Source organism: Vicia villosa, unplaced genomic scaffold, assembly GCF_029867415.1.
Source record: "Vicia villosa cultivar HV-30 ecotype Madison, WI unplaced genomic scaffold, Vvil1.0 ctg.001287F_1_1, whole genome shotgun sequence".
Lineage (NCBI taxonomy): Eukaryota > Viridiplantae > Streptophyta > Magnoliopsida > Fabales > Fabaceae > Vicia > Vicia villosa.
This window is the reverse complement of record NW_026705561.1, coordinates 106,407-131,668: the sequence shown is the minus strand read 5'-3', so window position 1 is coordinate 131,668 and position 25,262 is coordinate 106,407. Positions and strand designations below refer to the sequence as shown.

General features: G+C 33.9%; 1 protein-coding gene across 4 annotated transcripts; it reads left to right on the top strand.

Moving 5' to 3' along the window:
- The first annotated feature begins 5,725 nt into the window (after positions 1-5,725).
- LOC131634379 (uncharacterized) lies at positions 5,726-24,901 on the top strand. 4 transcript variants are annotated; one of them, XM_058905042.1, is made up of 23 exons: positions 5,726-5,922; positions 7,410-7,610; positions 8,197-8,227; positions 8,319-8,503; positions 9,679-9,838; positions 11,574-11,670; positions 13,160-13,329; positions 13,679-13,845; positions 14,317-14,502; positions 14,603-14,692; positions 15,634-15,714; positions 17,616-17,756; positions 17,883-17,965; positions 18,192-18,330; positions 18,418-18,501; positions 18,929-19,087; positions 19,157-19,244; positions 19,957-20,034; positions 20,212-20,278; positions 20,370-20,466; positions 23,854-23,970; positions 24,050-24,106; positions 24,250-24,897. In XM_058905042.1, the coding sequence occupies exons 1-23, from the start codon at positions 5,815-5,817 to the stop codon at positions 24,400-24,402; spliced, it is 2,739 nt and encodes a 912-aa protein (XP_058761025.1). In that variant the 5' UTR covers positions 5,726-5,814; the 3' UTR covers positions 24,403-24,897. The 4 variants fall into 4 exon arrangements, with proteins under 4 accessions (XP_058761025.1, XP_058761026.1, XP_058761027.1 ...); XM_058905043.1 differs by lacking the exons at positions 11,574-11,670; positions 13,160-13,329 and having other exon boundaries at positions 24,250-24,898; XM_058905044.1 differs by lacking the exons at positions 5,726-5,922; positions 8,197-8,227 and having other exon boundaries at positions 7,414-7,610; positions 24,250-24,901.
- The last annotated feature ends 361 nt before the right edge of the window (positions 24,902-25,262 follow it).

Genomic DNA, 25,262 nt, shown 5'->3' with positions numbered 1-25,262 from the left:
GATGGCCCAGAAAGACATTCTTCTGACAAAGATCCAATCGTGTCGTATCGATTTCATCTTCACAAACAAGACACGCTTTTTGACCTTTATTGTTGTACCCGGATAGATTTCCGTATGCTGGAAAATCATTAATTGTTCCAAACAACATCGCCCTCAAGTTGAAACTTTCTTTCCTATACCCATCGTAAACCTCCGCACCGTTCTCCCACAAAAACTTTAAATCTTTGATTAAGGGTGCCAAGTATACGTCTATGTCATTCCCTGGTTGTTTAGGCCCAGAAATTAGCATAGATAACATCATGTACTTACGCTTCATACATAGCCACGGAGGTAGGTTATAAATCATAAGAATCATAAGCCAGGAGCTATGCGAGATACTTTGAATACCATGCGGGTTCATTCCATCAGTAGACAATGACAAGCGAAGGTTTCTTGCTTCTTTTCCAAATTCAGGATAATCACTATCAACTTTCATCCACTGTGGTGAGTCTGCCGGATGTCGCAACTTTCCATCAATAATTCTTTCATTTGCATGCCAAGTCAAGTGTCTTGAATCGGTTTCACTATGATACATGCGTCTAAATCTCGGAATTATAGGAAAATACCATAAGACTTTGGCCGGAGACAACTTTTTCTTATATCGAGGGGCACCGCATTTAGGACACTCATTCAACGCTGCATACTCGTTTCGAAACAAAACGCAATCGTTTGGATATGCATGTATCTTATCATAGCTTATGCCAATAGAGGACAACATCTTTTTGGCTTCATACGTTCGATTGGGAAGAACATTATCCTCTGGTAGCATATCTTTCATAAGGGCTAATAACTCTGTGAAACTTTTATCCGACCATCCATTGTCCGCCTTTAAGTTGTACAACTTTAACACCGCAGACAATCTTGTGAATTTTGAACAACCATCATACAACGGTTTCTCTGCATCGCTTACCAACCTCTCGAACATTTTGGGACAATCCTCAAGATCTTCTTCAAGCGCTTCTGCAATCTCTTCGACTCGATCATAATCGTATGTGTCTGTGCAATCGTCGTTTGAAGCATACTTCGTATTACACCTCGACTCAACATTCTCGTTACTTTTCTCACCATGAAAACTCTAAACTGTATAACTTCTATCAATTCCAAACCGTAGTAAATGTGATGCCAACTGATTCCCGTCAACCTTATCCCCATAACAGCAACCCATGCAAGGACACGCCATTCGAATCGGGTCTTTGGCGTGCGCAACCGCAAACTTAACGAATTCGCATACCCCTTTCTCGTACTCTTTCGACAATTGGTTTGAATTCATCCATGTCTTATCCATGTCTTAATTAAGCTAAACAAAAACGATCAAATTTTCACTCTTCACAAGTAACCCCTATAGCGAATTCAATTCACAAAGTTAGTAAGTTCATCACTTAACGATTAACGAAATTGACATCAAGAATATTCCACATGTCGGAATAATGAGCAAAGCTCTTGAGCCTCTTTCATTTCTTCTTTGAAAGTAGATAACATGACTATAGTTTTTGTTAGAAATCATAAGCCAAGAAATTGATAGTGCATGAAAAATAGAAGAACAACTTATCATCTTGGAATTTTGTATCCTATATTAACTCTCTAAACACATAAAACTAATGAGCTATCAAGGAGGGTACTCTTATGTTTGTAGTTTACCATTAAATAAAATATTAAAATCAAGTGGTTACAAAAAGTAGGTGCATGTGATCATATTATAACACATCATAATGTCAGTATAATGCGTTTATGTCAAAACGCAAAGTATAAACGGAATGAATCCGAAGCAATAAAACGCAACATATATAATCACACAATTTCAGACAGATTCATCATAATACCAGTAATTTGAGAAACAAATTTACCTCGGATGTTCCCGAACTCAAGAAAACGCCAAACGTCGAACTAGGTCGGGAAACGATCAAACTTTCACTCTACACAAGTTACCCCTATAGCAAATTCACAAAGTTAGTAACCACCAAGACAAAATCGATTGAACAAAGGAAATCAACAATAGTTTGAAGTGTGTACATACTCGTAAATATGTAGTACCAGAGTCAATGATACGAGCTCCAAAGAGATCCAAAGTTATCAATCCAGTCAGACCTATACAAGAAATTCAATTCAATGTATGATTATAATAAGAATGGGTGAATAGTGCAGATTCCATAAAACACAGTTTCAGAATTTGAGTTTTCCCATAAAACACAATACAAGGGAAAACACAATTCCCATACAATCCGAGGTAAAATACAACTTAACAACTATCCATAATCAGGACAATCCAACAACATACAATTCTCCTTGCAATTCGATTATAATTTCGACGAGAATACAAATCATATTTAGTCTAAATTAAACTACCATAAATTTCGACGTGAAGTGTAGAATTTTTTTCTATAAACATCATAAAAGAAATAAGCTCAGTGCAAATCACATCAAAGTCTTCTAAGTATTATGAAAAGAAATCCTTGTTTATTTCATTTGTATTTAGTATTCATAAAGTGGTGAATCCTTAGTGTGAAAACACACAATTTAAAGTTCTCTAAATTCAATTTTCATCAACATTCTCTTTATTTTAACTTCTTATTACCCTTTTGTTTCTAACAAAATTTCAGTGTTAATGAGTTAATTCAATAACTTACAATTCTTCCACATCATTCACATAAGTTTAATGAAATTCAGTTAATGTAAATGTATCAAAATCCAGAATCATTCAAAAATTTTGAACTAAAAACCAGAATCAAAATCTAGCCGCTCAATTTTGTCCCAATCGATCTCCCCTGTTTTTCCTCAAATACATTCTTCCTCATATCACTCTTTCAACCTCAACTCTGTAATTATCTCAGTTTGCTCATACAACAACCAAGCTTCCTCTTACTGCTATGAGCATCGAACCAAACACATCAAACAAAATCTTCAACCCTATTCTGATTCTAAGGGAGTTTCTATATCTCTATCGATTCAAACTTCAGAACCTAAATCAAACTCACAAATCGAAGAAACTGAAAGAACGACGAACCTGAGTATACTTTCCGGTTCTTCCGCTTGATTTTCTGGATCTTCTACTCTGAGTGGTGTTCGAGGGAGGACCGGAGAAGAGAGAGGGACGACCGGAGAGAGGCAGGAACGAGTCTGGGGACGGCGGAGAGTGGCTGGTGAGAAACGAAACGGCGGAGAGTGGCACCGGAGAAGACAGGTTCATATTAGGGATTTGGGAGGAAAACTCTATAATGAATCTGTCAGTTGGGAATTCTTTTTTTTTTGTTTTAATTAAATGGGCTTAGACAGCGCTTTTGGTGAAAGCGCTCTCGTACCCCCACCCCTTTACCAGCGCTTTTCAGAAAGCGCTTTCATCACCCCCCCTTTACCAGCGCTTTTGACTAAGCGCTTTCACACCCCCTCCTATAGCAACGCTTTCTAAAAGCGCTCTCGTACCCCCCTTTACCAGCGCTTTTGTGAAAGCGCTTTCGTAACCCCCCCTTTACCAGCGCTTTTTTTCAGTATTTTTTTATTTTGTTTTTAGCGAAGCCTATAGCAGCGCTTTCCCTAAAAGCGCTTTCGTAGGGGTGCTGCTAAAACTCATTTTTGGCGTAGTGATACGGAAGCAACGTTATATTTTTTTTACCAAAATTTGATGCTTAATGTGAGCAATGTAATGGACAAAGTTGAATCTTTATCTGAAATTCAGTCTTCTCTTGCTCCCTTTGATTTGTTGTACCAAAAAGTTGGAGTTTTGGAGTGAAAAATGATATTGATTATGTAGGGTTTTTAGGTTGGTGGAGGTGAGTGTTGAAGAAGAAAACCTACAATAGATGAGTGATCATGCTGATTCAAAGTATACCAGATAATTCCTGAACTACATCTACATAATATTATGGCGCTAAGATGTTATGTAGATGTAGCTACACAAGATTCATTGAACTAAATTATTATGATTTATTTCCTAACATTTACCAATTAAAAATACTTTCGTAGATATAACTCCGAACAATATTAAATTTTGACAAAAAAATTATTTTCTATTGTGTATCTCCGAAATCAAAAGATATAAATGAAATTTAGCTAAATACCTGGGAGGATTAAAGATGAATTGAAATCTACTATCTATTCATTAATAATAGATTGACCAAATTGCCTAAATTATCCTTTCACCAAAATTTATTTGCACTAATAAAAGGTCATTTTTGTAACTAACAAATTAAGTATTCACTCTTTCAACTTTATTGAATGGATGCCCCAAGTGTTAGCTTTTCATTGGTCCGAATTAAATAACATTTTCCCTACAACTTTTTTGCATGAATGGTGACATCACATGTAAGTCATGGATGATGGAAGTCATATTTAAATTTCTTTTACATTTCATTTTCCCACACTTTCTTACTTTCATTTTAATTTTTCTTAATTTATTTATTATCACAAAAAATATTAATAATCTATTTTTAAATTTTAATCTTACTAAAAATTTCAAATTTCTTTCGCATTTCATTTTTCCATACTTTCATTTTAATTTTTCAACATTTATCTATTATCGCAAAAAATATTAATAATCGATCATTTAATTATTATTCCCAAAAATATTTAATTATTTCACAGGCCATTATCAACTCAATATTTAATTTTTTTTAATCGATCATTACACATTTTCTCTATCTTAATTAAAATTTCAAATTTCTCTCACATTTTTTCACACTTTCTTACTTTCATTTTAATTTTTTTCTCTATTTATTTATTTATTTATTTATTATCTCACGGGTCACTATCAACATAATGTCTATTTTATTTTAATCAATCATTGTCTTTATTTGAGAGATAATATCTTTATTTTTATTTTTTTCTCCATCTCACGATTTTTTATCATTATTTAATACAATTAAATTTCCATGATTATTGTTTATTTTACATTTGTTTTTAAATATATTTTATATCGCATCAAATTATTTTTTTATTTCACGGGTCATTATCAACATAGTAGCTATTTTATTTTAATCAACAATTACTATTAATTGAGAGATAATTTTTATTTTTAAATGTTAATATTTCATTTTTATTATCTCCATCTTATAGTATTTTTTTATATGATTATTTAATATAGTTGAATTTATATGATCATTTTTCATTTATAATTAAACCATAGTGGAGTATATCATTTTCTTTTAATTGTTGTTGGACCGTCAATTATTAAATTACCTGACCCAATTTTGCTATTGTGTTCTTAACCTATCTTAAACATTTTTTTGTGGATCATTGTTTTCTATATAATTATTGTTAAATTTACAATTAAGTAAATTATTTCATATTTTTCATTTATATTTAAAATTTTACATTTGCATTTGTTAAAATTTTATTTTTTCTCCAACTCACATGTTCTTTTTTATATGGTTCTTTATTACACACAAAATTAGCACATGAATAAGATAATAATGTTTAATCTTAAGGGCCAATTTCAATACAATGCCTATTTTATTTTAAACAATAATGACTTTTATTTGAAAACTAAAGTATTTACTAAAGTATTTATTTTCAAATTTCAAAACGATTCCTATGGATATTAGGTTTTCAAAGAATTGAGAGTATAACAGAGCAATCAACAAAACTCTAACTCTATTCAAATAAAACAATTCCTTTTAATTATGCATATTGTTTATAATTCCTTTTATTTATATTATTCATATCATTACAAAAATAGTACACCAGGAAACCGCACGGGTCTCTGACTAGTATTCTCTTTAAAACCAGAGTGCCAGCAGCTAAACCCCGAATTCCCCAGCTCTCATTCTTGAATACTTTCATTTCATGGAGTTCAGACCTCGTGATTACAAAACTGAGAATGAATCTCACGCGCTTCCTCGCGCACGCGCCGACGCTCACCCTCTCTCTTGTCCACTTCCACCCCTTACACAGGTCCTTCTCTCAACGATTACACTATCTTGAATCGTAAAATATCTGCTATATGCTATCATGTATCGTCCGTGTTGCGTTTTCTGATTTCGCTGAGTTAACGTTTTAGTTTTTATCAACCTAAAGCAATCAAATGAACAAGAAACTTTTATTCACTAGGAATGAATTTTCATAGAATCGTAATTATGAATTGCAAACCAGTAGCTTTTTGTGATACTGCTTGGTGTTGTGATTTTCTAGTTGAATTATTGTGATTAAGTAGAATTTTAGGGGAATAACAATTTAGTCACTAAACTATCACTGTATCTTCAATTTAGTCACTAAGCTATCTATAAGTATATTAAGTAATCTTTTGAAGTATCAATTTACTCCGAGCGGTTAAGAATTGGGGATTAAATATAATTAGTTTAGGAATTACTAATTATATTCTTATCAATGTTATCAAATATCTAATTGCGGCATTAGGTGTTTGGGACTTTGGGCTCACCGCAATGGTAAATATAGGCCGATATTGCGGGTTTTTCCACCATATCCCGCTATATCAACGCCACAAAGCACTGATTTTGGCTCTCTTCCATGGACCTCACTGATTTTTATAGTTCAAGGACTTAGGGCCTGTTTGTTTTGGCTTTTTGTAAAAATGATTTTTATAGTATTACATAATTTTGTGTAAAAAAATTTTACAAAGAAATTTTTTATAAAAGCTTCAAATGAAAATTTGGTTTGAATAGTTATTCTTAAAATTTGATTTTAGGTAATTCATCTATTTATGGAAAAAAATTGTGATATCAAAATTTCAAAAAATCACTTCATTTTGAAGTTATTTGAAATAGATTTTCATAAAAATCATTTTTGAAATACAACTTTTTAAAAAAATTGCGATTTTGACTAAGTTTTGGTCTTCAATAATGTATGTTTATGTTATAGGATGTCAAAATTAGTGTTTCATTTTAGATGAAACAAATATAAAAAAGCTTGTAATATTTTGAAAAACGATTTTGTAAAATCTATTTCCAAAAATATAAAGAAAAAATCCATTTTTTTAAAACTGAAACAAACAGGCCCTAAATTGGTATGGCGGGATTTTGGCTCTCCGCAATGTACCACCATCTGTCATGGACATCACTGATTTTTATAGTTCAGGGACTAAATTGGAGAGAGTGATAGTTTAATGACTAAAATGATGGTTTATTCAATTTTAGTGCATGTTTGAATGGAGGGTTTTGAAAAGGAGGACTTATTTTTCTGTTCTAAATTAAGGAAGCTATACAATATTTCTAAAAATAAAACTAGTGACATGAAATGTTACATCATCATCCTCATGTTGTTGCTTATTTTCTTTGAAAAATAATTAAATCTATCATGTTATTATTTCAACTTTTTAAAAATCTTTAATATATACCAAATTTCACAATATCCTTACAAACATTACAGTTGTAAGGTGTGGCAAACTGACAATCTTCAATTATCTGTTGATATTCTCTGATTAGGTTAACGATGCTGTGGTTGGTGGGAATGCTGATTTCTATGATCCACTGAGGGGAGGAATTGATAATGATGCAAAATCTACTCCTCTTGATCCCGACAATTTGAGTGAAACTTCTGGTGATCAGCCAATAAAGGAATGGACCTCTTTCAGGAGACTACTTATGCAGAGGTTTCCTGTTTCAAAAATGGTCTCCCTTTCCTCAGTAAGTTTTACTGTATTTCATTTTTCTGGTTCCTATAAAGTTATAAAGAAGGTGCTATATATAAATATATGGTGGTATCTGAGGATGGCTGAGGGTAAATGTAGTATTTGTCATGCAGGGGAAGCATGTTTTGTAATGACACTACAAACACTTCATATTAAATTTGAACATTCTTAATTGCTTATAGTGGTGATTGACGTATGAATTTTGATACTGCCACTAAGTTAGGGTTAACCGCTGTGGAATTGGGCAATACCCTTCTGCAAGTTATTCTCCCTTTCCATGTCTTTGTTAAGGGTGGATATTTTTCCATTTCACAAAGATAGAGCTTTCTATTGTTCATTGGTTTCCATGTGGGAAAACACTGTTTCATTGGCCACTTTAATAGATATTAACTATCAAATATTTTTAAGGAAGAGGTTTACCTATCATTAGTAGACTTGCAGATGCGATGATTGCTGGTTATGCAAAAAGAAAACAACACTAAAATCACTTCATTTCTTATTAAGTACACTTTATTTAGCACCTTAGAGGTATTTTTGAATTTCTATTTTAATTATCTAATTATTTATTTTCCAAATTACAGATGCCCGATGTTTTAATGAGAAGTGGAAAATGTATGACAAATTGCCAATATCTTTTACATTGATTTTTAATGTTTTATCCTTTATTTAATGTCATTTAGTTATATGGTGTCCCAATTCTCAGCACATGACAAATCTTCAACAAGTATGCACTTGGAGGAACTAGATGATCCTAAAAAATTTGCAGACGAGGGTGTCAAGGTGATTACTTGGCAGGAGTATGTTTCTCGACTACACGAGCTCAAAGATGAAATTACCCGCTCTTGGCTTGCTGATAACCGAGTAACATCCTTAAGGTTATCTATAAAGGTGACTTCAATGTATTTAATAATTTATTTTGCAATATTATTGTTGTATAAATCAAATCACCTTTTTTGTTTTTTGAAATCAAGAAGAAAGATAAACATATTTGTTTTTTAGTTGTTCCATTTAGCTAGAATATATTATATGCATGATGCTCATTTAGCTGATTAAGCTGAAGGTTTTATCTAGTAGGTTGTCTGCTATTTGGTCCTCTAATATGGTATTTTACTTTTTTTAGATGCTCTGATAGAAGTTAGGAAAACCAGAGATACTTCTTTTACTGTTAATAAGCATTGGACAAGTCTCATATCGTCTAGAGATATGACCTTATAAATATGACTTAGGTTCTCACCTTATAAGCTGATTTGTGAGGTTGAGTTAAGCTCTAAAGCCCAACTTCTCAGACTGTGTTAGAGCCTATTCTAAAATAAGTTCGTTGTTGGCACCCGTGTTTGTCCTTGCTCTAGGCCCAAGGAGGTGTGTTGGAAAAGTCTCACACCGTCTAGAGATATGGCTTTAGTACTGTCACCCTTTGGTCAGCTTCCCAGTCGATTGAAATCAGACGGGTTGACTCATAAATCCATATTATGAATAAATTCATGAAATCAAATAATTCTCACTATTATTATATTGAATGTATAATATTCTGGTCCATAGACACTGTACAATGCTATTTTTTATCAGTATTTTTTTTTTTTTCATTTTGTTTAACATACCTCAGGGTACCTGTATCCTAAAGTTTACAAAGTTTGTAGTACCCTGCTTTTGGTTGTATAATATAGGAGACGGACTATCTCTATATCATTGTCTATGCAACACAATCTTGTTTTTCTTTATTTCATATAGATGAATCTAGTCATTCGACCTTATCTAGAAATCCTAGGTTAGAGATTCTTCCTTGCATTACCTTTCAGCTTAGCATAGTTCTTGTTGCTTGTTTATATGTTTCTGTGCTTGGTTTCCCATTTCTCAGATAATATAGGGATGGAAGAGCCCTTGTAAACTATAATGACTTTTTTATATTTTCTTTTCCTCTATGCTTTATTCACTCATTAATATTTTTGTTTTAAAAATATATTGATAAAGTGCGTGATTGAGATAATGATTTCTTTTTGTTTCTGATCTTAACTGTGTTGCTAATGGTTGACTATGCACATCTGAAAATGACTATTTATTTGCAGGTTGCTAAGCTTATGGTGGATACATCAGTATCTGAGTTTTATTCCACTCTATTTGTCCTTGTCACAGATATCATGGACATGCTTGGGGACTTAGTTTGGAAGCGCATAAAGCAGAAAGCAGAATTTACTGAAGATGGAGCTTTACTCTGCAACTTGGCAGGTAATTTTTCAAATTGAATTGTTTACGTACGTAGTTTGTAGTAATATAATTCAGTCAGAACAAGCATATAACTTGTCTGCAGCATGCTAATAATTTTCAACTTAACGTTTTTTAATGCTAATGTTTTGAAGACTTGGTATTTGTATTTTAACATATTAAAAGCATGTTAATTCCTTCAAACTATACTCTGTTTAGAACTGGGTCGTTTGGTTCCTAACTTTTATTTAGTAATGTATATCCAGAGTGCATTTTTATTATTATCTAGTCATTGATCAAAATCTAGAAGTTCACCACTGGCCACCTATTAAATCTCTCAATTGAGCAGGTCATGCAGAAATCAGAAGAAAATCAAACAATTATGGGCAAATGGGTTTATAATAGTTTTAGTTTGAGAGATTACCGACCCAAGGCTGCAAGGGCATTATGTCATTGTAATTATGATAGTTTAGATTTAAATGAGAAATTGGTTAAATTTGGAATATAACTTGTGGTTTGTGATTTGTACTTGTATTTGCTTTAGAAGAGCTAGAAAGGAAATACGAGAAGTTCTACTTGTTATGAACCAAACAGCATGAACTTGTTAGAATCATCCTACACAATTGTTTTACATTTTTTCAAAATCACAATGGTATAAAAACAAATCATTGGTTCAGTGGTTGAAAATTTGAAATAAATTATTTGAATGGTAAAAATTAATATGCGAGGTTTTGTTTGATTTTTTGGGTGCTATTTATCATTATCTGGAAAAGTTATCTATAAATAGTTCTTCTGAACTTTTTTTTTTTCTTCCAGCTGGTTCAACAAGACCGATGCCAGCATGGTGCTTAGCCAAACTAACCAGAATGATATTAGTAATACCAGTTGGGATCATGTCTAACATTATTATTTTCAAAATATTATTATGATTTCTGGAGTTTCTTTTGATAAAATGCATGTAGTTATTTGTTTGTTGTTTTTAAAATGCCACTAGCAAAAAATAGAATTCTCGAAGTTGCATGGGTAAGGAAAGGGGCATCATTATGATAAACAAATACAGTAGTTTCTTTATTATTAATACACAAATATGAAAATGTATATGAAGTAGAAAGAAAATGCATATGAAATAGAGTATGTGTATTTGTATGAGATTAATTCTATGCTGTGATGCTGTAAAGCTTTTTTACACACGCATCAAATCAAATCACACTAATGTAGGGACATTTTATGAACTATTAGAATTTAGATGATTTGATCGAACATATGTGTGAGAAAGTTACATTATCAGTATATACAAAGTAAATCTTATTTGTATATGGTAAAAATTAAAATAAACTTGATCCGTGACTGATTGTTCCCCCTCTCTCACGTCCCTATGTAATTATTATGGTTGGCGAGTACTTTGACGGTAGGGATGATAAACAAAACGATATACCAAAAATACGAACGCATTGGTGTTAGATACAAATGTTAGCAGGATAAGCCACCATTTTTGGATATACATGCATTATAGAGGAAGGCATATATGATATATGATTTGTCGAAATACAGTTTGGGATATTTCTTATTTGGGATGAATTAACCAGTTGAAAATATGCCGTAACTTCAATGAAACCCTCACTATCTCAAACATAAGAAGTCGCCAAATATGTTTGAATGTTTCCATCTATATCACATTTATTGAGATTACTTTATACGCCATACAAGCTGATGATCTGTGACATTCTTTTTTCTTAAGTATTTTATTTGAACTGTGTAGAAAACTTTGAAGCCAGCGATATCTGCGCTGATGCCAAAGAAACTTGTTATAACTGGTTCAGCAAAATTGGTGCTGTGCAAGATCTTCTTCCACGCATGTGAATTCCTTATCCCTCCCTCTATTTAACTTATTTGTTGTAAGCTTTTTCTGACGAAGTTAAGTTTCTTCTGTTTATGTTGGTTTGAGACTTTATGATCTCATGTTCACTTCTATTTTCTTCATGCATTAACAATTTCTATCAATTCAGTTTTAAAAGACTGTCCATAGCTACCCCCTTACGAAAATCACATCCATTTAAATTTCTGTAATCTTAAAGCTAAACCCAAACACAATAAATAGCCATTCTTCTTTGTTGGTGAAGCACGGCTTTGTTATATATAAAAACAATATGTGGGGCAGTGCTAACTGCTTATGCTTTTGGGATAATCTGGTTCTTGATAGGCTAGGAAAGCCTCCTTGACATAATTCTTTAACTATTGCTCTATTGTTTACATGTGTTAAAGAGTCCCGCATTAGATGAGATACACTCTAGAAAAGTGTTTATTAGTAGGAGACATCTGCTTATCAAAAAAAAGTTAGTAGGAGACATCTCTCAACTTTACAAGGAGGAGTTATATCCAATCTAAATTCTAAGTAGGTATATGACCCCATCTAACAAGGTGGGCTTGCAGGAACTAGAGCCTGAAGTGGAAGGAAGCCTGAGGCAATAGAGAAATGTGACTAAATTGACAGCTGGGATTGTGCAGGAATCATGATTGGAGACGGGGAGAGGGAAGAAAAGGAATATATTGAGTGAGGAATAGTAGAATGACGTATGAAAGAATTTAAAGAAGTGTTGTCTTGTGCAGGGATCATGATTGAAGATGGGGAGAGAGAAGAAAAAGGAATTTATGGAGTGAAAAATAACAGAATGACGTAGGAAAACAATTAAAGAAGTGTTGGAATGGTAGAGCTGAGAATTGGGGTTTCAATCTCTAGGTATATTCATTTCCCTTTTGTTATTCAATCTGTCAGGATTTTTGCATCCAATCCGTCTTACATTGCGTTGCGCCATTGATGCAATCGTCCATCACTCTGTTTCATCAGGCTTACTTCCTTAAATCTTCTTAGTACCTTACAATAGGTTGTTTTTTCCTACCAAATCAATAATTGCATCTGCATCAAGAAGCTTAAGCCTTTGTGTTATATTGGATTTAGTTAGAAATTGGACCTACGTGGTGAATAGTTCTAAAATACACGAACTTCGATACAAAAACAGTTAGGCCGGCTATATTCTGTAGGATTTTTTATGGGCAGTGGTATAGGGCTGTTACTTGCAGATATGTACTTTGTTATGGAGTATCGTCTTCTTATAATTAACTTCAAAAATGATTTTGAACCTCTGATAGAGTGTTAAAACAGAAGACTGTAAGCAATGCGACAAACAACATTTTCTGTCAATATTGCTTAAAACTTGGCTATAATATATATCTACTTTCAAAAAACTATTTGAAGAGTTTGTTAAAAACATTTGGAAAATTGCTGCACTGAAGATTGCTTCTTACTGAATGGCATGTGCTGTCTGTTTATATGAAATTGTATCATAGTTACTTGGAGCTGGCAATATTGCCTTGCCGGCGTTTTCTTCTCGACCAGCCTACTGACAGTCTCCAACGCTTAGTGATGATGACAAGAGGATTAGGAGATCCAGTGGCATCTGCATATTGCCGTCTATATATGGCTCATTGTGCTCAGAAGCTGCCATCACATGACATAGGTATTTTAGTATATACTATATGTCAATTCTTAGGATATATAAAACATGTGAACCAGATGGACCCTTTTAACTGTTAAAATAAGATCTGTGTGTATCCAGAGTAATTAGAAGTGAAACAGGTGGCATTTTTTGTAATGAGAAGTGTAAACTCTAAATGCATATAGAAATGGAAAGGAAACAGAAACGAAACAAGCCCTAATTTTCTCTTTTATCCCTTTTTCTCAATGGAATGCAAAGGTCATTGACTTGACTCATTCTGTTTTTCTGCACTTTAATGTATCTGTTTGCTGTATATTTCCTCGAGTTCATTTTCATAAAACTGATTTCATGAATTGTGGAATTGTAACAGGCTATCTTGTTACTTGTGTTAATGATCTCAAAGTTATTTTGACACAAACCTTAGCTACCAATGAAAGTAATCTTGGAAGTTTCCAAAATAACAAAAAATTGCAAATCAGTCTTATGGAACCAACCATTGAGTACATTATGAAGTGTATATTTATTGGGTTATCTCAGGTATGTGATGACGTTCATTTTAACGTGTTTACTTGTTTTGGACAATAATATGTGTTCCTAGTCCCACACATCTGTTTTTTTAAGACCCCATACATCCATTTTATTTGAAGATCCCATACATTTTTTTGTTGTTGTGGAAGACGCGATACATCTTTGTTTTATGAAGCATATAACTGAAGTTTCATTGGTTGGTATCGTTGATCTCCCATTTTGAATTTTGCTTGAGCAATTCAAATGAAAATGCTGGTTGAAACTTCGTGAAATAAGCACATAGCTACATGCTTAGGGTACTTACTATTATAATGGAAAATTAAGTCCATGTCTTAACCTTCAATAAGAATTCTTGGTTATCTTTACAGTAACTGGACAAAAAGTTTGAAAAGGAAAAATCAGATTGCTAAATTTTACCGTGCTTTTCTCCCCTCTTTATCCTTCGCATTATGCTGATCTAAGTATATTTACTATGTCAAGAGACGAGTCAATGACGTTCTATCAGAGCTTGGATTAATGAAAAATCAACAGAATTTTGGGACTGTTTCATGTGTTTCGCTTGTTCTTCATCATTTACTGAAGGAACTCCCTATTGAAGTTGTCAGTTCAAATGTTGTGCATATCCTTCATCTAATTGAATTTAACAATGATAATTCCTTTCCACAGGTTTGCATTTGCGATTTCTATCATGCCTTAAATACTTCTAGCACACATTATGTGTCTGTTTTTCCAATATGCACTTTTAATGTTCTTTTTGGTAATACAGCACCTGAATTACAGATTGCTTGGGTTCAGGCTGTACGAAGGGAAATGCCCAGTTGACATTGTCAATGCCGTGTTAGATAAAGTTATGCAGGTACTTATATATCTCTAGTCCATCTCGTTTTACATCATTACTTTCGTTACAATTTGATACAGTCTTTGTAGATCTACCTATCTCTTTATTTATCTACATCTTTGGGGAAATGATGTATTTTCTTGTTGTTTCGTCTAGTGGTGGGCAAGCGTGGTGCCAGGGGCACGTATTCTGTTTATTTTCTGTTTGAAATTGGAATGTAGGGAAGAGGTTTTATTAATAGAGGAAGGCAAAAGACTGGGTGATCTTAGTTGATGTAATTTTTTTTTGGTTATTCTACGAGGATATATATTTGTCCAGTCTTGCACTTCTTTCATTAATTATTCTCTTTCAATCAACTTTTGTTTCGTTTTAGGAAAATAGAAAAATAGAAAGAGGAAGTATATATCAGTGATAGGAAATTCCCTTATAATGGCAAAAAAAAAATGATAATAAAATCATAAAGCGAGATAAGTAACTCATGTAGAATTATCTCAAAAAATTGATTAATGAAAATTAAGAATGAAGAATTCATTCTTTAGTCCTTTTGCATGTCCAATGAAGATACCAGTTCGAATAAACCAGTCACCTTTTCCTGAAAAATAACTAGTGAAATAAAAAGTAAAAGGTATGTATGGATTTTGGTTGAGGTATACTAAATTGTGTTAAGCTTTGTAATTGTATAGACTGTAGGTTGAGAAATTTTAAGTTGTTTTTAAGTTTCTTCTCTTTAATCTCTGTTTGTGCACCTCATTACTACATATAGACTTAAGGTAAAGGCTATCTTGCATGCTAGTAATTAACATCCCTTTCCCGACTTTTGGTATTTGGTGAATTTGATTTTCGCAATTGTTTTTGCTTTCAAGTGATTTTATTCTGGGCTTCTTTCCTAAGCATGTTTTTGTCAATGTAATTTTTCTTCCTGGTATTTGATATACTCTCTAATTTGGCTGCAATTTCAGGTTATTGCCGCATACAAGAATCTTGATGAGTACCTGAAAGTCATAGATGCTTATGCCGATCTTATACTTCAGAATCAAATGGTATGTTTGAGTGAGTGGGTACAATCAGATCTGTTGCTCCTATAAACAGTGAATAAAAAGGGTGTTTATACCATATTTATTGTTTATGTTTAGTGCACTACTCTCTTCTCCTTTTTAGTTTTTACAGGGTTAAGATTATTGAGACTGATATGCATTTGTAGTAATCACCTTTTTTATTTTCATTGCTGTAAAAACAGTATTTGTTGGAGGTGCAGATGTTTTGTTTTGAAATTATATTAACATTATGTAAAGATGCCATTGGTTATTCTTGAAAAGCAGTGACAAGCAGGCAGTAAATGTCAAAATGAATTGGAGTTTGTAACTGCTTGAGACATTGATTTTATGGTGTACTTTTGATTAATATTGACAAGTTTGTTCATTTTATTTTCAAATGCCGAACTTAAATAGGTTTTAAAAACAGTTAAAAAAAATTTACATAAAAAACACAGATTTCTACCAAGACTTTAGCTGAGCTGTAAAATACAGTTGTTATTCGTTGTTAATAGTAACTGCTGATATTTTATAATCTAAATATGATGCAGGAAGAAAATAGAAAGAAATAGAAAAGAATAGTAGTAGAAGAGAAAACCAAATTATCTTGCCTTATATTCCTTCCCACTCATAATGACTTCTTTTTATCAAAATTAAAGAGATACAAAAGGGAATATCAGTAATTACTACCTCAGTCAAATTAAGAAAGTTGATTAATTTAGTTTGTTGCATTAAATTTGTTAATAACTTTTGTTATTTTTCGAATATTACACTTATAATTATTGAGACTCATCATCTCACTCCTCTTCCTAATAAGTTGTCCACTAGTTGGTTTTTATTGGGACTCATCGCCCCTATCTTTTCTCTGATCCTCACGAGAGTGCTGACGAAGTAATTAAGGGTATTTTGGTAAAAACAATAGTTAATGCATGAGAGAACGAGAAAGGGGTCTCAAAACCAAATAAAATTTTCAAAAGGCTCTTATTGCTGCTACATAGGGATGTAGGTAGTAGCATTATGCCATTATATCTCTAGTATATTTTTTCGGAAGCCAGTACTTGATGTTTGTGCCATTAATCAGCCTGATATTCACAGACACTGTATATTGAGTATCAACCTATTATAATTTTGTAGGCGGGTGAGTGAGGTTGCTATCTTTATTGCTTCCAGGTAACTCCAGCTTTGCTCAATCTCATGGTTTGACTTTTCAATCAACAACTAACTTGATTCCCATTCTCAAGGAACAGAACCTGCACTTCAATTATGAAGCTTGCTTTCCTTTGATAAATATATTAATAGCCAAATGCTTTCCACATGGAAGTAGTCAGTTTGCCGGCGTTGCACTTAAGGAGTTTAGACATTGAAATGATGATGAAGCGGAGAGTTTGGAGTTTCAAAGTTCTATTATATAATAGTAATACTTACCTGGAATAAATAGTCAAAATGATAAAAAAACACAAGCACTAACACATATGACCAACTTAGGAAAATCCATATAATATTCAGATTCACTGCTGGTAGATTGATTATTTGTTACAGTGGTGGGGAAAACAGAAAACTACACCAGTGTTCCAAAATCTCCCAAACTAGAGCATATTTGCTCCTAAACCAGAGAATTTTCCTCCTAACTGACTCTATCAACTTTTCTGAATGAATTACTCATTACCCTTCCCTCTCTTTTCCAACAGAAAAGTGTAACACAGGGAATATCCCAACTAACTTTGATTCCCACAGCTTCAACAACTTTCTTGGAGCTGTGCTTGTGTAAAATGGACCCAACGATTGGGTCATCACACGTGCTGAACCTTAGGTCCTATCACTATCAATCTACCTGCCACTCTCAAATAACATGGGAATAACGTTTAAAATATTCTTGTAATCTTTCCTCTAAGTACTCTCATCTATGCCAGGATAATCATTTGGACATCATTTTGAGAGGCATTTCAGAGCGTGCTTCGAATGGAGTTACAATAGATGAAATGTCAAGCTTGCAATCTCTCTTGGTGAAACTTCTGTCTCATTTTGAGTGTTTGGAAGATGTGTTTTGTCTGGTAGATTCCTATAATATACTTTTGCATACTATCGTCTTTATATCATTTCTGTTATTCATAAACTTCAAAATACGAGCTGTAAATGAATGCTATTAGTGATTTACTTTTATCGTTATCATTTTGTAGAATCATTTTCCTGAAATCTTGGACATATTGCATGGGAAATCACAGGATGCTGTCTTTTTGCACATCCTTAATATGGCAACGAGGTACTACTTATGACAAACATTTTGCTTTACTGTCCTTCCTTCCACTCATTATTGGCACTCATGTGTCTCCCCTTGATTTTCTACTAGTATGTACATGATAGACACATTCTTCGAGCGTATGAGGAAAAATAAATTTCAGCTTTTTTCATTTGGTGACTCTCTAGTACATATATGATATTATGATACACATATTTTAAGGAACTATGGATTATAATTTGTTGGGCAGGAGTGGCCGTATTAGGGACCCAACAAGCATACAGTTGCTTTTTGAAATTTCTCGGACTCTACATGATAATATGGAATTTATAAATGCAAAGAATGATGATAGCCAAGTGGCACGATCAGTATCTCGCTTTGTGCAAATGGTAACTTTTGACCCTGCTCACATTCTTTGGCTGTGATAATGTTTTTGCCACAATTATAGTTTGTTGAGAACTGCCTCTAATTGCTAGGTAGATTATGGAGCAGAGATGGAACACCATTTAGCATTTCTGGTTGATTGCCGGGCATCTTTTGGCAGATTCAATGAGCTTAAGGTTTGTCATTCTTTTGTTTTAATTGATTTATGATAAAGTATATTTCTTAAAAACAACTACAAATGACATCTGAATATCATAATGTTCTACAACTAGCGCATGTTCCAATTCATTGTATGGGTAAGTAAGTCATGGGTAATAGTAGTTTTTACTTAGGGAGTCATTTCATTCCAACCCACTGTGTCATTCCATTTTTGACACAACAAAAAACCACAATACAAATGGCCCTCCCCATTCCTATCCACTCCAATTTCATTTCAATTCCCTTAAAACAATTTGGTGTACCAGACATGCTCTTTAAGTATTAAGTCTAAAGGTCAAAAATTGTTTGTAGAGTTTTGGAAGAAACAAGTAATGTTTGGAGACACTTTGTTTGCAAATAGCACTGGTAAAATATATTGTGATATATAATCATGCTTTCTTGCAGGAAACTCTCGTTCACTCCAGCAATTCTTTAGCAATTCTGTCTTTGCAATGTGCTAAGAAAGATCTGAGTTTTTTCAAGTCATGTGTTACATTTAGTGAAGTTACAATACCTTCTATCTCTGGTCAGAGACAATTTGATCTTTTTCTAGAGACTGCAGAGGTGGGTATAAATGCTTTAGTTCTATGTACTTTTACATTTATTCACGGATTCATAGTTTGAAATTTTCAGGTAGCATTCTTAGGGGGCTTGGTTTCTCATGTAGATGGATTAATTGATTCTGGAATCAGCTGTTTGCATATCTTGGACAGAGTTGATGGTAAGTTTATATGTAAAACATGTAAAGTAGTCACCGAACTGTTGTGGAAGTACTAAGAACCAATATTTGATTATGAATCCTATTCATTTGTTACTAGTAGTATGTCTGGGAATTTATTTGATGAAAAATTCTTATATTCTATTATCCACTAGTGGTGCTCAAAAGGTTTTAAGTTATCACAGTTAAAACTTATTTATGTTGCCTAAACTATGAATTGGTGTATATTTTTTGATTTTTTATTACCTCAAGGTGGAGCAGAAAACTCGGTAACTTGGGTATCATGACTTTCTTGTGTTCTCTAGATCTATTATCTAATGATTCGAAAGGCAGCATAGAATTAATGCAAGGAGTTGGAGAGCCTAATCTCTCCCAACCAACTAGTAACAATATAACCGATCCCTAACCCTTCTCCTAACCTCCCTTATATAACTTTACAACTGCTGCCCTGGGCTCACTTGTATTTATAGAACATGTCTTTATCATTGGGGGTCTATTGTTAATATATTCCTTCTATTCTTTTCCAAGAGGTGTGCTCTCTCCCATCTTATCTTTTGGTTGCTTGTATCGGCATATTTTTGTTTTTCAGTTCTGTAATCAAAGTGCACTGATTGTGCCAACATGGCCTCTTTCTAAAAGAATGCTTATTGTAGTAATCTAGATTGCATTCTTTGCATCCAAAAATAGATGACTGTTGTTTTGCTCGATTTTGTAGGCTTTCGAACTCCAGCTGATGTTGAAGGACTAGTTTCATCTATTAGAAAGCTGTGTGGCTTCTTAATTATGGTCCCAGGTTAATATTATTTCAACTTTTTCATTGATTTTCGTTAAAATGTAAAAACATATTTTTTAATCGAGGTCTCTACTATTGTAATCTGCAATAGAAAGATCTGTGTACTAGGTATTGAGATCTATATAACTCATTCTCATATCTGTGTACTTACAATGATTTTCTTTAACTTTTTTGAAGGTAATATTAGTCTACCGATTACCTATTTCCCAAATAACTTATTTTCATTGATCAGCTCCCAATCATGGTCAGTTTTCTTTGGGATATATCTATAATTGAAACATATTCTCTTTTCCTTTCCAAATCTTGTTTGATGGATGAATTGGAAACACCTGCAGGTTTGACCCAAAAATGAAGACACAGATTTTTTCTGCTATCCTATTATTATTGACAACTTTATCGCAAAAGACTCTGCCATATCATGCAAATACACAGGTATAGCCTCACTGATAGAGATATGGATGACGAGGTGGGCTTTAACTATGGACCTAAGCCAAAAGTCTGGAGGGTTTATACTAGAAGAAGTGGTAAAGGAATAAAAGAATAGAATAATTATAGGATTCTGTTACTATAATTATGGGAGTTTTGTTATTATAGGAGTTGTTATTATTTATAGGAGTCTGTTCCTATAAAATAGGAATAAGCTTAGGGCTATAAAAGAGGGTAGAAATAAGGGATTTATTATTCTACTTAGGTTTTGAAAATCACCGTCTTGGTGAGGGGAGCACGGCGTGCTTAGGGGCTGATAGATATTCTCTATCAGTTTGTTATGTTCATCACTGCTAGTTTTCTATAATTGACATTCTTTTAATTCTTCTATTCATATTTTCATTGTTCATTCCTATATTCAAATAAGAACCGACCTACCGGATTCGAAAACCCTACCAACAGAGATTGTAGATGCCAAGGCAACCTAAGATAGGAGACCGGGTTGAAGCTTTGGAGAAACAGATGGAGAATGTAACAACGACTCTGCAGGGGCTGGTTGTGCAGATGCAACAGCAGAGTGTGCTATTAACTGAATTAAGCAAACAGACTGGTAAGACAACACTGGAAGCAGAGACAGTTGTTGGTGATTCATCACAGAGCGAATCGCGTCTTGCGGGGAAGAAGGTGAAACTTCCCTTGTTCGAAGGGGGTGATCCGGTGGCGTGGATCACACGAGCTGAAATTTACTTCGATGTTCAGAATACATCGGATGCGATGCGAGTGAAATTGGCTCGACTGAGCATGGAAGGTACAACAATCCATTGGTTCAACTTACTCATGGAAACAGAAGACGATCTGTCCTGGGAGAAATTGAAGAAATCGTTGATCGCGCGTTACGGCGGTCGCCGATTAGAAAATCCATTTGAGGAGCTATCCACCTTGCGTCAAACTGGCAGCGTGGAAGAATATGTTGAGGCGTTTGAGTTACTGTCATCACAAGTGGGGAGATTGCCCGAGGAGCAATATTTGGGGTATTTCATGAGTGGGTTGAAACCTCCAATTAGAAGGCGTGTTCGCACTCTGAATCCTGTGACACGGATGCAGATAATGCGAATTGCTAAAGATGTAGAGAATGAATTGAATGAGGAAGACGAAGACGGAGAAAGAAGTTACAGGAAGAAGCAAGAAGTGGACCGCTTGGGTCGTGGTGAGTGGGCTGGGACTACAAACAAAAATAGAAGTGGGTATAACCTGTCTAACAAGGATTTAACCCGAGTGTCTCAATCGGGTGGATCCACCCCGAATCAAAATACAGGTTCCACTGGGTATAATCAAAGTTACAATTCCTCGATGCTTTCCACAGGACGAAAAGGCGATTCCGACCACCGTCTGAGTTCTTCGGAGCGATGGAAGGGTGTGAAGAGTCTCCACAATGAAGAGATGGCTGAACGAAGAGCAAAGGGACTTTGTTTTAAGTGTGGAGGTAAATTCCACCCAACCCTTCACAAGTGCCCTGAGAAGAGTTTAAGAGTGTTGATTCTGGGTGAAGGGGAAAGTGTGAACGAAGATGCGGAGATTATATCCATGGAAGTTAATGAAATTGAGGAGGAAGAGGCAGAAGCTGAATGTAAAGTGATGGGAGTTTTAGGGAGCATGGGGGAGTATCACACTATGAAGATTGGCGGTAAGTTAGAAAGTATTGATGTGGTGGTGTTGGTGGATAGCGAAGCTAGCCACAATTTCATATCCTCCCGAATTACTGCTGCTTTGGGCTTACCTATTACACCCATGGCAGCTAAACGAATTAAATTGGGAGATGGTCACAATGTAGTTTCACAGGGAGTGTGTGAAGGAGTTAAATTGAAACTGGGTCTTATAGAGGTGGTGGTGGATGCTTTAGTGTTAGACTTAGGAGGAATGGATGTGATTTTGGGCGTCTCTTGGTTATGTACTTTGGGCAAAGTGATAATGGATTGGAAGGCCTTGTCCATGCAATTTCAGCATGAAGGAAAATCTGTTGTATTACAAGGTCAAGGAGAACTTCCTAAAGAACTGGAGGTTGTTGATACTGATGACATCTATCCTGACAAAGTGTTGGGTACAAGGATCATAGTACAGGCAGGTGTGACTGTTCCGCAGAGTCTTATTAAGTGGAAGAATAAGTCTTTGGATGATGTTACTTGGGAAGATGATGCTTATCTGAGGGGACAATTTCCTGAATTTAGCCTTGAGGACAAGGCTAGTTTTAAGGAGGGAGGTGTTGATAGAGATATGGATGACGAGGTGGGCTTTAACTATGGACCTAAGCCAAAAGTCTGGAGGGTTTATACTAGAAGAAGTGGTAAAGGAATAAAAGAATAGAATAATTATAGGATTCTGTTACTATAATTATGGGAGTTTTGTTATTATAGGAGTTGTTATTATTTATAGGAGTCTGTTCCTATAAAATAGGAATAAGCTTAGGGCTATAAAAGAGGGTAGAAATAAGGGATTTATTATTCTACTTAGGTTTTGAAAATCACCGTCTTGGTGAGGGGAGCACGGCGTGCTTAGGGGCTGATAGATATTCTCTATCAGTTTGTTATGTTCATCACTGCTAGTTTTCTATAATTGACATTCTTTTAATTCTTCTATTCATATTTTCATTGTTCATTCCTATATTCAAATAAGAACCCATCACTCACCTTGCCTTATTTTGTATTAGTAAACTGTGATTAAAGCAACTTTTAACATATATGATACATAATGGAAAAAAAATGATAAATCATCCCCTCTGTCATTCCAAAATGAACAAAACAAATGTTGATTTTTGTAACGAGAATTGAGAAAACTCATGTCGGTTTCTTGTGCATCCAAACTCCAGAGTAATGGGGATAATTTATGAGTTTTGAAGTTATATGGTTTTAGATAATGAAGGAGGGAACATCAGTATGAAGGAAAAATGAATAGCATTTTCTCTCAATCCTTCCGTTCCTCATATCTTCTTTACAAAGATCGGTAATATTGCTAATGCTTGATTATCTATCAACCGTCTCTAGTAAACTTAATCAATCACTCCTTGCCCGATAAGTTGTTTCTTTTCCTTTGGCAACAACCTGCAGGGACAGAGAGGTAGAGAGGTAACACTGTTTTCTTCAGATTGTTTATATTCTATCATCTTTGAGAAGTTTACTAACGGTTTAGATTCTAGAGTAGCCATAATCCCCCGTTTGTCGCCATTAGTAGTTTCTAACCAAGGTTCTGTTCATGTGATGCCAGTTTTTTCTCATTTGCAGTGGCTATTATATGCACAATGGTTTATGGTTTTGTAAATCTCAAGTTTTCATGACTAGTTATGGTTTTTAGTTTTTATTATTTATGCATCTTAAAATCTCAAGTTTTTTGCCTTTCCAGATACCTGGCAATGACATGTTATACTACGGGGATTCGTCTTACAAGCAAGAACTTGATTCATTGTCAAAGGTTGTTCTTGAGAACCTACTTTGTGCCGTTCAACAAGAACCTTCCCAGGTATCTTCAGCATGGTTTAATTAACATTGATTTATTTAACAAATTTTAATTCGTACTAATTTATTATGCTAAAATGAAGCCTGCTCGAGGAAGTATGGCACTCGAAGCTTGCAATTGCATTGCATCATCTTTCATGGTAAGATGTCATATAATTGTTTGAATTCAGCTTTCCATTATTTGTAATCAATCCAACAAGTTAAGAAGTTGTCATATTTTGTTGTTATCACAAATTCATTATGAGCAAAAAAAGGTTTGACTGCTATGTTTCTTCTGTTGCAGCAAAGCAATGAACTGTCCTCTATTTGCCATACACTGATTGGAACAGCAAAGTCGTGTTTGAATGCCCAAGACAGATGCCTCCAGTCAACTATTCGACATGTAAACAAGCAATTACCAACTTTGGCAGGGGCCATGGTGTCTACTTCTGTGTGATTTATGTTTGTCTGATTTGTTTGGTCATTGACATTGTGTGGGACTAGTTAGTTTGAGTCGATCTTGTCTTTCCCTCTTTATTTGTTGGAGGGTTTATTGATTTCAAATTTACTATTTGCCAAATATCATCACCATCACAATCATTAGTATTTTGGTTTTTGATTTTGTATTGTTCATGAACTTCTAGTTTAGACGTTAATGTAAGTTACCTTACATCAAAGTGGCAATATAGTGAAGCTTTTTATGTACAAAAAACCTGAGTGATATTTGCAACACATTTATCTGGCTATATTTCATCCTCAAAATCATAATTCATCATATGTTATTTTCCTGTAACCACTTTAATTAGGCAGACATCACTTTTTAAGTGGCTATTCTCAATCTACCTCTTTTTTCAAGGGCTCTCCAAAAAATTTATATATATGATTATATTTTTAAATTTTATTCAACACTATCTCATATTTTTAAAATCATAGTAAAAACCATTCTTTTTTATTCAATAATTACATTTAGGCATAAAATCAATGTTTTTCGATATAAATTATATCACAACAAAAATGAGTGACATTACTTGCATGGTTATGGAAGGATCCATCCGAAAGATATGATTTTGGAAGTTACATTTTAAAAGCGTGATTACACTCATGTTAGCTAAACTCAAGTTTTCAAATATTCTGCTAGTATAATACTATGCACAAATAGTTTTCAAATATTCTGCTAGCATAATACTATGCACAAATATTGAAAAATTGTGTTTTACATCAGATTGAAATTTAGGATCAAGAAATTTGTAAATTATACATTTAGACTTAACAATGTAAATGTGTAAAGCATTACTTTCAATTGCAAAAAAAAAATAA

What these genes read in the sequence shown, in the direction of transcription:
- LOC131634379 (XM_058905042.1), top strand. Translation starts at nt 5,815, where the DNA reads ATGGAGTTCAGACCTCGTGATTACAAAACTGAGAATGAATCTCACGCG. An exon ending in TTTACTCTGCAACTTGGCAG is followed by an intron (nt 9,839 to 11,573) that starts GTAATTTTTCAA and finishes TGAACTGTGTAG; the next exon opens with AAAACTTTGAAGCCAGCGAT. An exon ending in GCAGATTCAATGAGCTTAAG is followed by an intron (nt 18,502 to 18,928) that starts GTTTGTCATTCT and finishes GCTTTCTTGCAG; the next exon opens with GAAACTCTCGTTCACTCCAG.